The 14,162-nt window shown below is 40.0% G+C and overlaps 1 protein-coding gene across 1 annotated transcript in view; it reads left to right on the plus strand.

Moving 5' to 3' along the window:
• Nucleotides 1–830: 830 nt before the first annotated feature.
• Nucleotides 831–14,162, plus strand: part of KIAA0586 (KIAA0586 ortholog) — a 75,413-nt gene continuing 62,081 nt past the window's right edge. Inside the window, exons 1-10 of the mRNA XM_063440195.1 lie at nucleotides 831–1,029; nucleotides 1,090–1,225; nucleotides 1,265–1,594; nucleotides 2,452–2,516; nucleotides 3,798–3,879; nucleotides 4,952–5,021; nucleotides 5,346–5,520; nucleotides 6,905–7,138; nucleotides 10,310–10,466; nucleotides 11,770–11,943. Coding sequence (XP_063296265.1) covers nucleotides 1,393–1,594; nucleotides 2,452–2,516; nucleotides 3,798–3,879; nucleotides 4,952–5,021; nucleotides 5,346–5,520; nucleotides 6,905–7,138; nucleotides 10,310–10,466; nucleotides 11,770–11,943 — 1,159 coding nt within the window. The 5' untranslated portion in view covers nucleotides 831–1,029; nucleotides 1,090–1,225; nucleotides 1,265–1,392. The remainder of the gene's footprint in view (nucleotides 1,030–1,089; nucleotides 1,226–1,264; nucleotides 1,595–2,451; nucleotides 2,517–3,797; nucleotides 3,880–4,951; nucleotides 5,022–5,345; nucleotides 5,521–6,904; nucleotides 7,139–10,309; nucleotides 10,467–11,769; nucleotides 11,944–14,162) is intronic.

Raw genomic sequence — 14,162 nt, forward strand, 5'->3', positions numbered from 1 at the left:
TACATCCTATTATACCCCATGGAAGGTATGATAACAGTCCTGTATCCTGGATACAGTATCAATACATCCTATTATACCCCATGGAAGGTATGATAAAAGCCCTGTATCCTGGAGACAGTATCAATACATCCTATTATACCCCATGGAAGGTATGATAACAGTATCAATATCCTTACACCCCCCTGGTGTCTGTGACCCCCTCAGTAAGTTTGTTAAATTATAGCAGTATTTATTGCAATCCTTGATATATTGTATTCAGACAGTAGCAGTATGTAGAATGGGGTACAGCTCAGCACTCAGTGTTTGTTTCCGCACGGAGCATTATTGCGGACGGACCGTTCTGCCGTTGGTTTGTGTTGGTAACCAGTAACAGCTGGTCCGTCAGTGTTTACTGTCCCCCCGGCTGATTTTATTGTTCCTCCTGGGGGAGCGGGAAGGAGCCGGGTAACAGCTGTCAGGGGGGCTAACTGGGAGCCCAGGGCAGGTGCCAGCGGGGCCAGTGACAGCATGTGGGAGGAAGCCTCTGATATAAGTGTGGACTCGGTGGCCAGCAGTACGGCCAGCGATGTATTGATCAGATCTACCAGCATTCACAGGGCAGGGGGCACTGGGCACCTCGCTGGGGAACTAGGGGGCACAGGGCACCTCTCTGGGGAACTACCCACACCTACAGGGGGCACAGGGCACCTCTCTGGGGTACTACCCACACCTACAGGGGGCACCGGGCACCTCGCTGGGGAACTAGGGGGCACAGGGCACCTCTCTGGGGAACTACCCACACCTACAAGGGGCACAGGGCACCTCTCTGGGGAACTAGGGGGCACAGGGCACCTCTCTGGGGTACTACCCACACCTACAGGGGGCACAGGGCACCTATCTGGGGTACCCACACCTACTGGGGGCACAGGGCACCTATCTGGGGTACCCACACCTACTGGGGGCACAGGGCACCTATCTGGGGTACCCACACCTACTGGGGGCACAGGGCACCTATCTGGGGTACCCACACCTACTGGGGGCACAGGGCACCTCTCTGGGCTACCCATACCTACTGGGGGCACAGGGCACCTATCTGGGGGCACAGGGCACCTATCTGGGGTACCCACACCTACAGGGGGCCCAGGGCACCTTTTTGGGGTATTCTCACCTACTGGGGTGGCACGGATCACAGATTACCTCTCTGGGGAGCTAGGGGGCACAGGTTACCTCTCTGAGGTACCCAGACCTACTGGGGGCACAGGGCTCATCTCTGGGATACCCACACCTACTGGGGGCACAGGTTATCTCTCTAGGGAGCTAGGGGACACAGGGCTCCTCTCTGGAGTATTATCACCAACTGGGGTGGCAGGGATCACAGGTCACCTCTCTGGGGTACCCACATCTACTGGTGGAATGCAGACAGTCAGCCCAAACGGACATCAAGAAAGTCATCCAGTCCAGATCTCCCTGAAAAGGCTCAGAGAGATACCTGTTCCTCTTCCAGACTTTGCTGTAAAAACCCAAGATCCTGCTTATATCCCTCCTTATATCCCTCCTGCTTTACCAGCTAACAAGTATCCAGCTGCCTGTTTCAACTCTGGGGATCCAATACCAGGTATAACCATAGCTTCATAAAATCTGGAACATTATGGGTTTACAATAATTTGTTGTGCGAAGCAGCTATTTATATGATATTCATATGACATACTAAATATGTGTTGTACCTTCAAATTTAATAAATGAATAATCAAACTGTATTTCGTATAAATGTTCTAGTGGGAAATTCTTTCAAGGCAGAACACATTCTTTTCTGTGTGTTGTGATAAATTCTGCTGGTTCCCATGGTGATTGCTCTTTATTTAGCACATTACCTAGAATAGCATATGTTTTTTCCCCTTAATTTGGTCTGTGATATGCGTTCGGGGTACATGGCATACAATATTCCACTGCAATTCAGAAAACTGTTTGAATCACAATTTTTGTCTTATTAGCATAGATGATTTAACAAAATAGTTTTCAGAGAACATCAAAGTCTTTAAATATTTAACATTTATTTCATTTATAGACGTATATACAGTGAAATTATCAAATTAAATGTTGTATTGGTTTGTTGGTTTCAGAAAAAAATATATTAATAGAAAAATGTAGTTTAGTATTTTTTGTTTATCCTAACGTAAATTCAAAGCCTAGTTGCAAATTTAGGATGACATGTTAGAGTAGATTTCTTTTCCTCCTCAGCTGTTTTAAGCAAATTTTGCTATTTGGTTTTTAGTGGGCAAATGCCTAAATACAGCCCCCTAGCGTGAACAGTATATACAATGAAAATCCATCCATTTACACAGTTATAGGAACCGAATTTTAAAAATACATGTAAGACTTGTATTGAGTTGTGCCCTTTCCTACTAGCTAAATGTAGCACCGTTACCTTTTCTTTAAATTAATTACATCTGTACAATTCATTTGCCTTTTCAGACTCTGCACATCTTATCACAATGCAGAACAATTTGATTTCCCATAAAGAACCATCCACTATAAAGGTGAGCTTTATTTATTGTCATCACATATTGCTGTTCTGTTACTCAGAAAATTTATTGATACTGTAAATGCAACAGCTTAGAGAAAATCTACAAAACATTACTCCAAATCAGTAATAAGACAGTAGAAACCTGGGATGCCAGACCCTTTAATTATTGGAGGCCCCCTTTACCTTGGGTGTCAGTGTGAGAGTTGATTTAAAAAGTACCCTGTCTGTTCCCTATGTACATCTATTAACCCACACACTGCTGCTCATTTTATGATGGAATAAGTAACTGAACCCTTAACAAAAAATAGTTTCACTTATTTTTAATCCATTGGCCAGTGCAGTCATTGTGCAATATCTTCATTATATTTCTTTAATTTTACCATCAGAAAGCAGTTGCTCTCCAAAGATGCATTTGAATGGCCATATATATATATATGTTCTAATAACTCTAGGATCTGTGGAGATACAATTTCATACAATTTTATCGTGTAAAAAAGCAAACCCTTTCATCCTCACCTGGCAATATGGTTCCACCTGAGTTTTATAAGTGAGGGTTAAAATGTAAGATTACAATTACAATTTGTGTATAGAGCCAACATATTCTTTGGCACTGTACTATAGGTAAAGTAGGACAAACCATTAATTCTAGTATAGCATGTTTGACATACGAGAACAGTAGGTGAAGATGGCCCTGCTTACTATCAAAAATGGGTCCACAGGACTACTGATAACTGGAGGTCCTTCTCAGTGATCTCTCGTTCCCATCAACCATGCGCTGGTGAGCAGCATCGAAAGCCCACACACTCTGTTCTTCATCCTATGTGCTGTAGGTCGATGAGTAAATACTATATCTGAGGGGTCTGCTTGATCCGTGTCCTCTCAATTCCCTGTAAATAAACATGCAAAACTAAATTACTGTAGATGGCTCTGACCTTGTCAGCTTTGAGGCACTATGTAAATGCCATTCTTCACTTTGTATGGCATTTGGACCATTTTTGAGCATACCCCAACCCCATATTGCTCTGAACCAAATAAACATATTTTTACATTATTACTCTTAACTGAATTGCATTGATGCAAATCCAAATTGCTATTTTGGATCAATTTGGGGCCTTTTTTTTTTCTTTAACATGAAAAATATTTGAAAAACGATAACTGAATAAAATAAAAAATAAGCAAGTGAGTAAGCACACAATTGTTAGAATGTTGCGATACAGTTATCTCTCTGACACTTGCATCTTTAACAAACATTCATTTTGTAATAATGTGAGTGGTTTTCCTCCTCTGATAAAAGGTTTGTCTGACAAAGCATATGCAAGATGGTTCACAGGAAAAAACGGTCATGAAAAACACACAAGACAGCAGCAACTGTAAAAGTAAGTCCACTGTGATCCTCGTCAATTAATTATCGTTAAAGGAAAAATAACCCCAGATATTGTGTCTTGTACTACGGCATTGGCCTTGAAGCATGGCCTTGAAGCATGGGAGACTGTTATTATGCCTTTATCCACTCAATCGGGCCATAGCCAAATCACATATGTTCAAACAGAAAATGCTTAGACAGTAGGTGCCACTTGACCACAAGCATGACTATCTGTGTGATTTACATGTACAAGTGGTAGAATCTCTATAAAACGATTTGTTAGTGAGGATTTTTGCCATTTGCATTGTTTTCTTATGTATAAAATGAGACTTCACATTTTATATTTGATAAATTAGTGTATATATATATATATATATATATATATATATATATGTATGCTATTCAGAGTCGCCACTCTCTGCATGGAGACACTGAACTTTCATCATAGAGACACATTGATTCAACACATTTCTATGAGGAGGTGCTGATTGGCCAGGGCAGTGTTTGACGTGTGCTGGCTCTGTCCCTGATTTGCCTCCTTGACAGTCTCAGCCAGTCCAATGCTTTCCTATGTGAAAGCATTGTGATTGGCTGATAGACATTTCTGATAATGTCAGCCAAGCATGCAGAGCCAGCACCAGCAAAGTTCTACTGGATTAAAAGTAAGATTTTACTATATTTCGGGGGGCTAGTGGAAGCCAGGAGGGCTAAATGGTGGTTTTAAGACTATTAGGTCAGGAATACATGTTTGTGTTCCTGACCCATAGTGTTCCTTTAAGTAATGTTTGTCCTGCAATTCACATTATTGCGGACGTCCATGATAAACCCTCGGCTGTCCAGCAGAAGTTTATGGTACAAGTAGTTCATCCCTCAGGAGCAGTTTTGCCCATTACAAAGGATGACTGAAAGTGTCTAGTAAACTGATAGCAGCTATACCATTAGTTTATACACAGGGCACTTCACGGTTTTAACCAATCCCCAGAATACTTCGAGTGGCGTGTCAGTAGTTGCCTTTTGGAAGGCACCATTGAATTATGATTTATTATACAACGTGATATTTTTTAATTTATTTATTTTCTCTTCAGGCAGAGATGTAAAGATTTCTCAGTTTGCTTCAGGTCAAAAAGAAACTATCCTCACCACTTTAAATAAAAGGTAATATTGTGTGTCTGTGTATATTAATAATTCTTCTATTGTTCCGAGCTATTAACATTATAACAAATTATAGAATGATTGACAATAACAGGACTTGATTTAAGAAGGTTTCCAAATGATTCAATAATGTTAGAAACTTTTTCCAAATCTACTGGAAACCCGACATGTTTATTATGTATGTTGTAATCCTACTGATTGGCAGCTTGTTTTAACCCATAACTATTACTTGCTAGTCCTTTGGCATGAAAACCTGTTCATGACGATTATTGAATTCCATTTCAGATATTAACGTATTGGTTTTAACGTACATTGTCCTAATTTCAGAGCACAGGCTGCACCTGCAACTAAAGCGGTAAAAGTGAAACTGCTGGAAGATGTTAAGGCTGCTCAGAAAACCTCTACACGCGCTGCAAAGGAATCCCACAGTGAGTTTGACTGCGCTACCACCGTTGCAGCTGCCACTGCTGCCGCCATTGCCAGCGCTGTTCCTGTACTTAAGGTAATATCTGCAGAAGGACTTACGCATGCTATTATATGGGAGTTAAGCCGAGTAAAATTAAATGGACTTCTTGCAGAGGTGGATGTAAAACTGTCCCTAAGGAGTAGAGAAACCGTTATTTAACCCCTTAAGGACCAAACTTCAGGAATAAATTGGAATCATGACATGTCACACATCTCGTGTCCTTAAGGGGTTAAAGAAATTGATGGCTAGGAGTGGCAAGGGGGAAGGGGAGGGGGGAATGGTTGAGCAGACCTGCAATTTGTCTAATAAAATTGCAATATTTGCCAACCAGCATAGTATCAGCCAGATTATTAATAATTACATGTAGCCGCAAGTACAAAATGATACAGTAGTTTACTACAGGTACAAATAGTAACATTGTTATAGTAAATTATATAGTATTGTTATAGTAAATTAATAATGTTGTATCTAAGATGAAGGAAATCCGGTAGAATAGCTTCGGATTCTCAGTCTGTACCTTTAAACTGCAGTATTCAAATTAAATCAGGCTTCTTGCAGGGGTGGATGTAAAACTGGCCCTTTAAGTTAAGGTAATATCTGCAGAAGTACCTACACATGATAATATGAATCTGTGATGGATGGTGGAAAAATGTTCCTTTTAAAAAAATTAATTTTTATTGCTTCTAAAACACTGCTATGCCATTTCATTCCTTTTTTTTTAATTCAATGTTTATTAAAGTTTGTTCAAGCATGTCTGATATAAAAGATTAACAGAAAGCAAACTTAAAAGGACACTCTAAGCACCATAACCACTGCAGCTCACTGTAGTAATTATGAGATTATGGGCACTGTCCACATTTTTCAAACTGTTTTTGAAATGGTATTTACAAAAAAAAAAATAGAATCTCCCCGGCATCCATAGCCCACCCTTTCTTCGGTCACAGTTAGAAAGTGGAATTTTCATTTCTGCATTACCAATATTAATTCTGTACAACCATGATCGCAGTGATCGGCTCTTAACTGTGGAATAATCTTTCTCCATTAATACCAGCCTCTCATCCAGGGTGACCGAACAGATATTGAAAATGAAAACATCACTCTTGTCTTGCCAACACAGCTGGAGAGAGGGAACGCTATGGGTACCCAACCCCTGGTTTTGTCAAACTACTGAAGAATTATCACATTTTATTAAAAAGTCTGAACCTTTAAACTTGTGGAATAAAGCTCTGTGGACAGTTGGAAAAAAACCCACAAGGCATTCCTCCCTGTCTGTGAAATCTGGAGACGTATTGACGCTCCATGTTACAATTTAATAGAGTCAGTAATTTACTGCATTGCTGACTTCATTATTATATAGAAACAGAGATTGCCTCCCCCTCATATTGTTATTTCTGATGCCATCTTGCCCGCCCCTGTTTAGGTTCGTAGTGATATGGAAGCCCAAGTGAATTCTGTTTCTCAGCTGCTTAACAAACTCCAAGAGGCAGATAGGCATCTGCAACGTCTTAACGAGCAGCAAAGCAAAGTCCAAACTCAGCCACTGGACATGCAGTACCGTGAGCGAGTGACACAGCTGGAGGATCAGCTGACCAAACTCACAGAGCAGAGACTGCAGCATCTGGAGAAACTGCAACAGCAGCAGATCGACATGCAGGTAACTAGTGCAACACTTTATTGTCTAGTATAGTGAATGACAGACGTCACGCTGTGTTTAAAGGGACACTATAGTCACCGGAACAACTACAGCTTATTGAATTTGTTCTGGTGAGTATAATCATTACCTTCAGGCTTTTTGCTGCAAATACTGTCTTTTCAGAGAAAATGCAGTGTTTACATTACAGCCTAGTGATAACTTCACTGTCCATTCATCAGATGGCTGTTAGAGATCCTTCCTGGGTCATGGCTGCCTAAAATGCATCCAAACATTGAGTATCTCCTCCCACTGCATGCAGACACTGAACTTTCCTCATAGAGATTCATTGATTCAATTCATCTCTATGAGGAGATGCTGATTGGCCAGGGCTGTGTTTGAATCATGCTGGCTCTGCCCCTGATCTGCCTCTTTGTCAGTCTCAGATCAGATCAGAATACCACTTCTAAGGATGTCAGCAGACTGCTTGTTTTTTTGTTTTTGTTTTTGAGGCAAACAGCATGCAGAGTTACAGCTTCAGGCTTGAATACAGTAAGACTTTGCTATATTTATGGAGGCATGAGGGGCCCGGGGGGGGGGGGGGGGGAGCTAGATGGTGGTTTTAACACTATAGGGTCCGGAATACATTTTTGTGTTCCTGACCCTATAGTGATCCTTTAAAGTATACGATTCACCTACAAATCTGTGCATGACAAGAACTCATTTATCTACGTATCATTTAATCTAGGCCTTCTCCTAGAGCTATCAGCAGATATTTAAATTAAATGTTACACTTACCTTGAGGTTGCTTCCTGATTTGCTCCGTGAGATCTGTGTGCATCCCAGAATGCTTTGCACACATTGTGCATTTATTGGTGGAACCATAAAAAGATATCTTCTATCTCACACTCTGGCCAATAATACAGGATTGAATAAGCACTGTGCGAATAGTAGGAATCATTCTCCAGCCTCCCCCTTTAATAGAACGGGTATCAGGGTACCTCATCCACGCCTCCTGATGGACCTAGTAATATCTTTATTTTCTCAATTTTCAAATAACCGTTTTTGTTTTTAGTTTTAGAATCGCATTGTTCATGCTAAGGGCTCCAATTAGGCAGTGCAGCAATACTCGGCAGGCAAAGAGGATCAATTTGCCTTAAAGTTTAAGTCAAGACAAGATTATATGACTTTAAGTTTAATTCTTTTTTTGTGCGATCAGGAAACTAGAGCCTCCTGACCATCTTGAGGCATGAAAGTAATTTCATAAACATTAAAGATGAAGTATTTAGCTTGACAGATGCTTTAAGATTTTTTTTTTTTGTTTGTTCATCTTTTACAAAAGGCCACTCTAATAATACTTCTAATGAATTAATACTTTCTGTAAATGTTTTTATTTATTTAGCCAGAGCCAGAGGGACAAGCGACATATCGTGTTCACCATTTTGACATTTAAAGCTTTAACATCAGAACACGTTTAGGATTTCTTATCCTCATGTGATCTCTAGAAGGCTGGCTCGTAGCTCCCTTGGCCAGCCTAACACATGTCATACAACACTAAATACTAAATTTCCTGTCCGAACAGCTTTCTTCTTCCTTCTGCCAGCTAACCATCATATTGCCAAGGACTGACTGGGACTATGCATTTCTCATTTTTGTGTTTGGCAGTTTATCTAGCTCCAACAATTCTACTGCCGGATTAAACAGATTGACATTTGATTATTCTGGGCTTGTACAATATTCATATCCTGCGTGAAAGTCAGTTTGAAATCTCTTTAATTGCTGCTGGAGAAGCTGTCCGAGTAATGCACTTACATTTTTTTCCTTTGCTTGTTCTTGATTGGGTCACGTGCCTCTGAAATAGCGTTTCTTAAAATGAACAACATTACATTCTAACTTCATTCTGTCCACATTTATCAGTGTGCTGCCCTTTAGAACATGACCCGCAGATATTTTCCATGCCTGTATACACTGTGTCAGGATCCCCCGGGCGGCTGCGAGGGGAGGCTGCAGTCCGCTCGCGGCACTCACCCTCCAGCCGTCCGCGGGTCCTTTCCCGGCATACGCTCGCTGGGCGGCATCCTCCCAGCCTCGGATCCCGCCCGCGTCCTCCTCTCCGTCCCCCAGCGGCAGCATGCATGACGCTGAACGCTGGGGGACCGCCCACTCTTGTACACGCCGCGGTCAGCCACCTGACCCGGCGTTAAAGTCACAGTGCCTTAATCACAGTGGGAGGTATACATATCTCCCACGTGTGATTACTAATTCTGATTGGAAATTATCCAATCAGAATTAATCTAATGGTTTAAATACTTACCTTTCCTGTTCCTCCCTGCCCTGTTGTGGTCTTTGCTTACTACTATTGCTACTGAACTTGTGTTTCTGGTTACGTACTCTCTGGCTTGTTAAACTGATTTTCTCCTACCCTTTGACCTCGGCTTGTTTCTCGTTATTCTGTCTTCTGGTTCCCCTTACTCGGCTTGTCTCCTGACTATTCTGTGTGTGCTTAGCCCGGCCACTCTAAGGTCCGGTACTGCACCTTTTCTGTGTGTGTGTGTTAGCGTGTTGGGTTCCCCGAATCGTGACACACTGTAAGTAAACCATTGTTTGCATGTGCAATTGCTTGTGGTCTCTGTTCCTGGAGCCAGCCAGCCATCTTGGTGCAGGATCAGTCACTTACCTTCCCTCCGCTAATTTACTTCCCTGATTTGGTTGACGTTAGTATGTTGTGTCCGCTTCAGAGGGCTCGGCACAGGGGAAGCTTGTGCAGGGTATCAGATCCAGCTGTGGTTTGGCCATATGTTGGCTGACTATTATTGTGGTCATAGTCCAACAATTGCTATGGCCCAGGTTTATAACTCTGCTCTCGTTCACTCCCTTGTACCCGAGGCTGATGGAACATCTTAACTGCCACTAAATCAGTTAGGTAATATGTGGGGTGAGCATTTAGAATGTGACGCCCCCTCCAATTAAAAGATAAATCTAACTTAGAAGACTTTTTTTTTGGTAAAAAATTAAATCCATATAATGTTCAATACATTCTATGGATCCTGATTGTTCTCTTTCAGTTCTCAAGGATTTGTGTATTTTCTTTTCTTTTCTAGAAACAAATAAATAGCTATGTAGACGTGCATAAATAAAACACTGTATTTATATTTCACTAGCAATATAATTGTTTTCTAACTGTGTATGTTTTAGTCCCACTTTCTAAGCTCTACTGTTAAAGACTTCTTGTGTCAACATAAGACTACAGCCCCAGTGTGTGCTAGTCTGACCTCGGAGGCTCCAAAACTTCGGCCAGTTCATCAGCTGGAGCAGGCTTCATCTTCCATCCCCAGTAATACCAGCAATACAGGTTTGCCTTTATAATAAATATTCTACATTTTTATTTTTTTTTCCTATTATTGCAGTTTAATGATTTTGCCACAGCTATTTTGTTGCTAAAAAAAAGAGCATTCTGAACAACACCCCTAAAACATTTCAATATTCATTTATTTGCTCTAATTATGTCCAACAATCGTAGCATATAACCATGTGAAGGCAAATACAAGTCTTGTTGCAGACACAAAAAAAAGCTTCTTTGAAAATGACTAATTTATATATATATTTATATTAAGATCCAAAGTGAAAATTGGTAAAAAAAAAAAATAAAATAATAAATTCATTTTGAACGGTTAAAATTACAGACCCACTGCACCCAGACCACGTCATTGAGGTAAAGTGGACTGTGTGACTGTAGTGTCTCCTTATGGAACACTGAAGTCAGTGGTTTTTTTTTGTTTTTTTTTACAAAATTGCTGCTATGACACAATTGAATTTGAGAAGGCAATATTGTAAAAGAAGAAAAAAAACATCCTTCAGTTTTAGAACCGATTTTTAGATTTCCTGAAATAATTTCAGTAAAGCAACAAGCTTAGAATGCTATAAGTCTGCTTCCTCGCCAGTGGGAGAGGGGGACAACTGCTCCTTGGGCCACACGGATACAGGGGTCGCAGACAGCAGCCTCATAGCATTCATCTGCTGAGCCACTGGAGGTATACAGAAATGTGTGTTGGCAGAGGACTACAGGCGAAAGAGAGACTAGGCTAGTTATACGCACGACTATAGAGAGGAAATTCTCAATGCTCTCCAGGACTGGAATCTCGGCTAGAATCTGAGTTCTGTGCTCAGAAAAATGGCAGTCATTTGTACTTGCCACCTGGGCCCAAACTTGCCAGCTCCACCCATTCTTCTGCTGAGCCACTGAAGGTATAAATAAATATCTGCCTTTGATCCTGCTCGAAAGTGTGGTGCTTTTTCTGTTGATCTAAATGGGAGAAGCCCTGATATGCTGGGTTATTTTTGTTATTCTTTGTTGCTGTGGATTGAAGAGGAGACATTACAAATTCTTCAGACAATGAATCATCAATGAGAATGTCCAAAATGTCCAGTCTAAGTAGAACTTCCCTGTTAGTACAGGTAATAGGCTGTACAGAGGAACCTCTAAGGGTTTTTAATGATTCCTTAATAGACATTTCATTTAATGAACCATGTGCTTCATTATATTTTAATAGTAATTTGCGTCGGTCCACATAATGTGACATTTTCTGCTTTTATATATGATTTGCTTGTGATACCTGCATGCTGTTGAAGTACCCACAATTCTCTTCTCTGAATAGGTGCTAATGCATGTTCTAGCACAGAAGATACGAGGCAGTCTGGGAAATCCCCATTAGAAACTCCAGCACCACGCAGGTGTGCCCCGGTACCCATTTCAATGGCTGCACAGGTTACCCAGAAAACATCACTTGAAAAAGAGAATGTGAATGAATGCAAAGTTCCACCGTGTTTAGGTGAGTATTGTAACATAATAATGATTAATCTGTCCTGATTAAAATGGTTTTCTGTCTTTACTCCATGTTTTGCATTTGTATATTTAACTTTTTTCATATTTTTTAATTTCTCTATTTCCACAATGACCCAACATTCTCATATTGCCCATGTAGTGAGAATAGAATAATCTGGTCTGAGATTTGCAAAGATCTCCTTAACTGCTATGATTCAAACCTGTCATGTTTTCTGTGAATTCATTTCCATTATCACAAAAATGAATTCTGCATTTTTTTTGCACCCAGCTTCCTTTCTTCTTGCTGTGGCGCCACCTACAGGACTATCGTGGTGCTTAATTCTCTAAAATTGCATAGTCAATACATTGTTAAAAACACCAGTCAAGCGATAAGACTTGCCTTCCCACAGAAATCTCAGATTTGCAGTGCTGTTACCACTGCAGGGGATTTTGGGTGGGCATATGCAAATTAGTTCAACAGGAGCCACCTTTTTGCCTTATTATTCCATATTAGCATGGATTCCTTGGAGTTTATATTTTCTGTATACAACAGCTTTGAAATACAACTCAGGAAGAGATGCTTAGCCAGTAAACCCCTCAGCTGTTTCATTGTTAATTCAACTCATCGATGAGGTTGGTTACTGGTTTGCTTATTGAGGTTTGGTGTTGCTTGCGAAGCACAAACCAAGAAAGTTATGGTGGGGGGAAAAAAGGTATTTAAAATTGCATACAAAGAATTATAACTATTCAATGTTGGGGATTTCACTCAATCTCGTGCTTGTATCCGGTTTATTATCTGGGTATGAATTATCCAATATAAATAAAAGGCCAAAATAAAGAAATGGACTCACGGGATCAGCACTTTGCACATTCTATCTTAATATGAAAAAGAAGCTGCGGGATATTTCCACTATAATTTAAAATCGTTCAGAGTCTTCGAATGCACCTGGGATTTTGTATGTGAATTAACCAACAGTTTTCATTCTCTCTGTGAAAATGTACGGTTTACATGTTATCTCTATAAATTCTGTAGTAGATCAGCTTCTATTTTGTTCTTTGCAATTTGATTTAATGTATCATATTATGAATGACACATATATATATATATATATATATATATATATATATATATATATATATATATATATATATATATATATATATAGAGAGAGATTATAAAAACAATCATTATTTTTAAAATTGAAGTTCTGAATGTTGGAATCCAAACATACCAGGCTTGTTCTAGTCTCCGGATATCTTTTGTTGCATTGATATTTTATGCTGGACAGACTCTAAGACGATAGTGTGCCCGTGTATTGGTTACTGCAAGTCAGATTCTGGTTCCTCCTTCACTTTCCATGCAAGTCACTATTTATTGGCATCTAATCTACACAATCACCATGCCACTCAGAAAATACTAATTGTCAAGTTATAGTTCAGGCTTCTAAGCTGGCCTCCCCCAGAGACTTTCGTAAACCCAGAACCAATTTCAAATTCTAGAATAACTAAATTTAGCGAAATTAGTGCTGCTAAATAACCTTTAATAGTATCGTGATCTAAAGGATCTAAAACCCGTTAAATAGAGTCAGAACTGATTTCATTTCGTTTCTATACATCATATGGTAAGACAACATCAATTCTACTAAGACAAAAATCAAGGCGATAACCCTCTGTATGAAATATTACTATATATAACTATATACATTGAAAACCTACAGAAATGGTTGTTGTGGAAATGCATGTAGTAATTTCATTGTTAAAAAAAACCCTTCTATAGAACAGACCTTTTCAGTTTTGTGTTGCAGAGACCAGGCCAGCATGGGCCGTGGGGAGAAAGGGGAGTGTGTAACCGGACATTGTGATAGGACTAATTAAATGTCTCAAACTATGAATCCTGATATTGCCCAGTATTCTGTAATAGGAGAGCATTTCTACATAGTGATAGATTTTACAATATTATCCAAATTAATAATAATTGTGATTAGACTAGGTAGTATACATAACAAGCATCCCGTCCATATCTCTTTATGAAAAAATACTTTTCTATTTCTCCAGTATCAGTTATAGGAAGTCTCCGGTATTACAAATGAAATGACACTGCAGTGTTAGTAAATCTCTTGGGCTCCCTTTTCCCGTCCACCTGAAAAATAAATGATCGACTTTTAATGCAACAGTGATAAGGTTTCCTAACAGTAGATCGTCCGCTAATGCTGAGTTACAAAGAAT

The sequence above is a fragment of the Pelobates fuscus genome, chromosome 13 (genome assembly GCF_036172605.1).
Source record: "Pelobates fuscus isolate aPelFus1 chromosome 13, aPelFus1.pri, whole genome shotgun sequence".
Classification (NCBI taxonomy): Eukaryota; Metazoa; Chordata; class Amphibia; order Anura; family Pelobatidae; genus Pelobates; species Pelobates fuscus.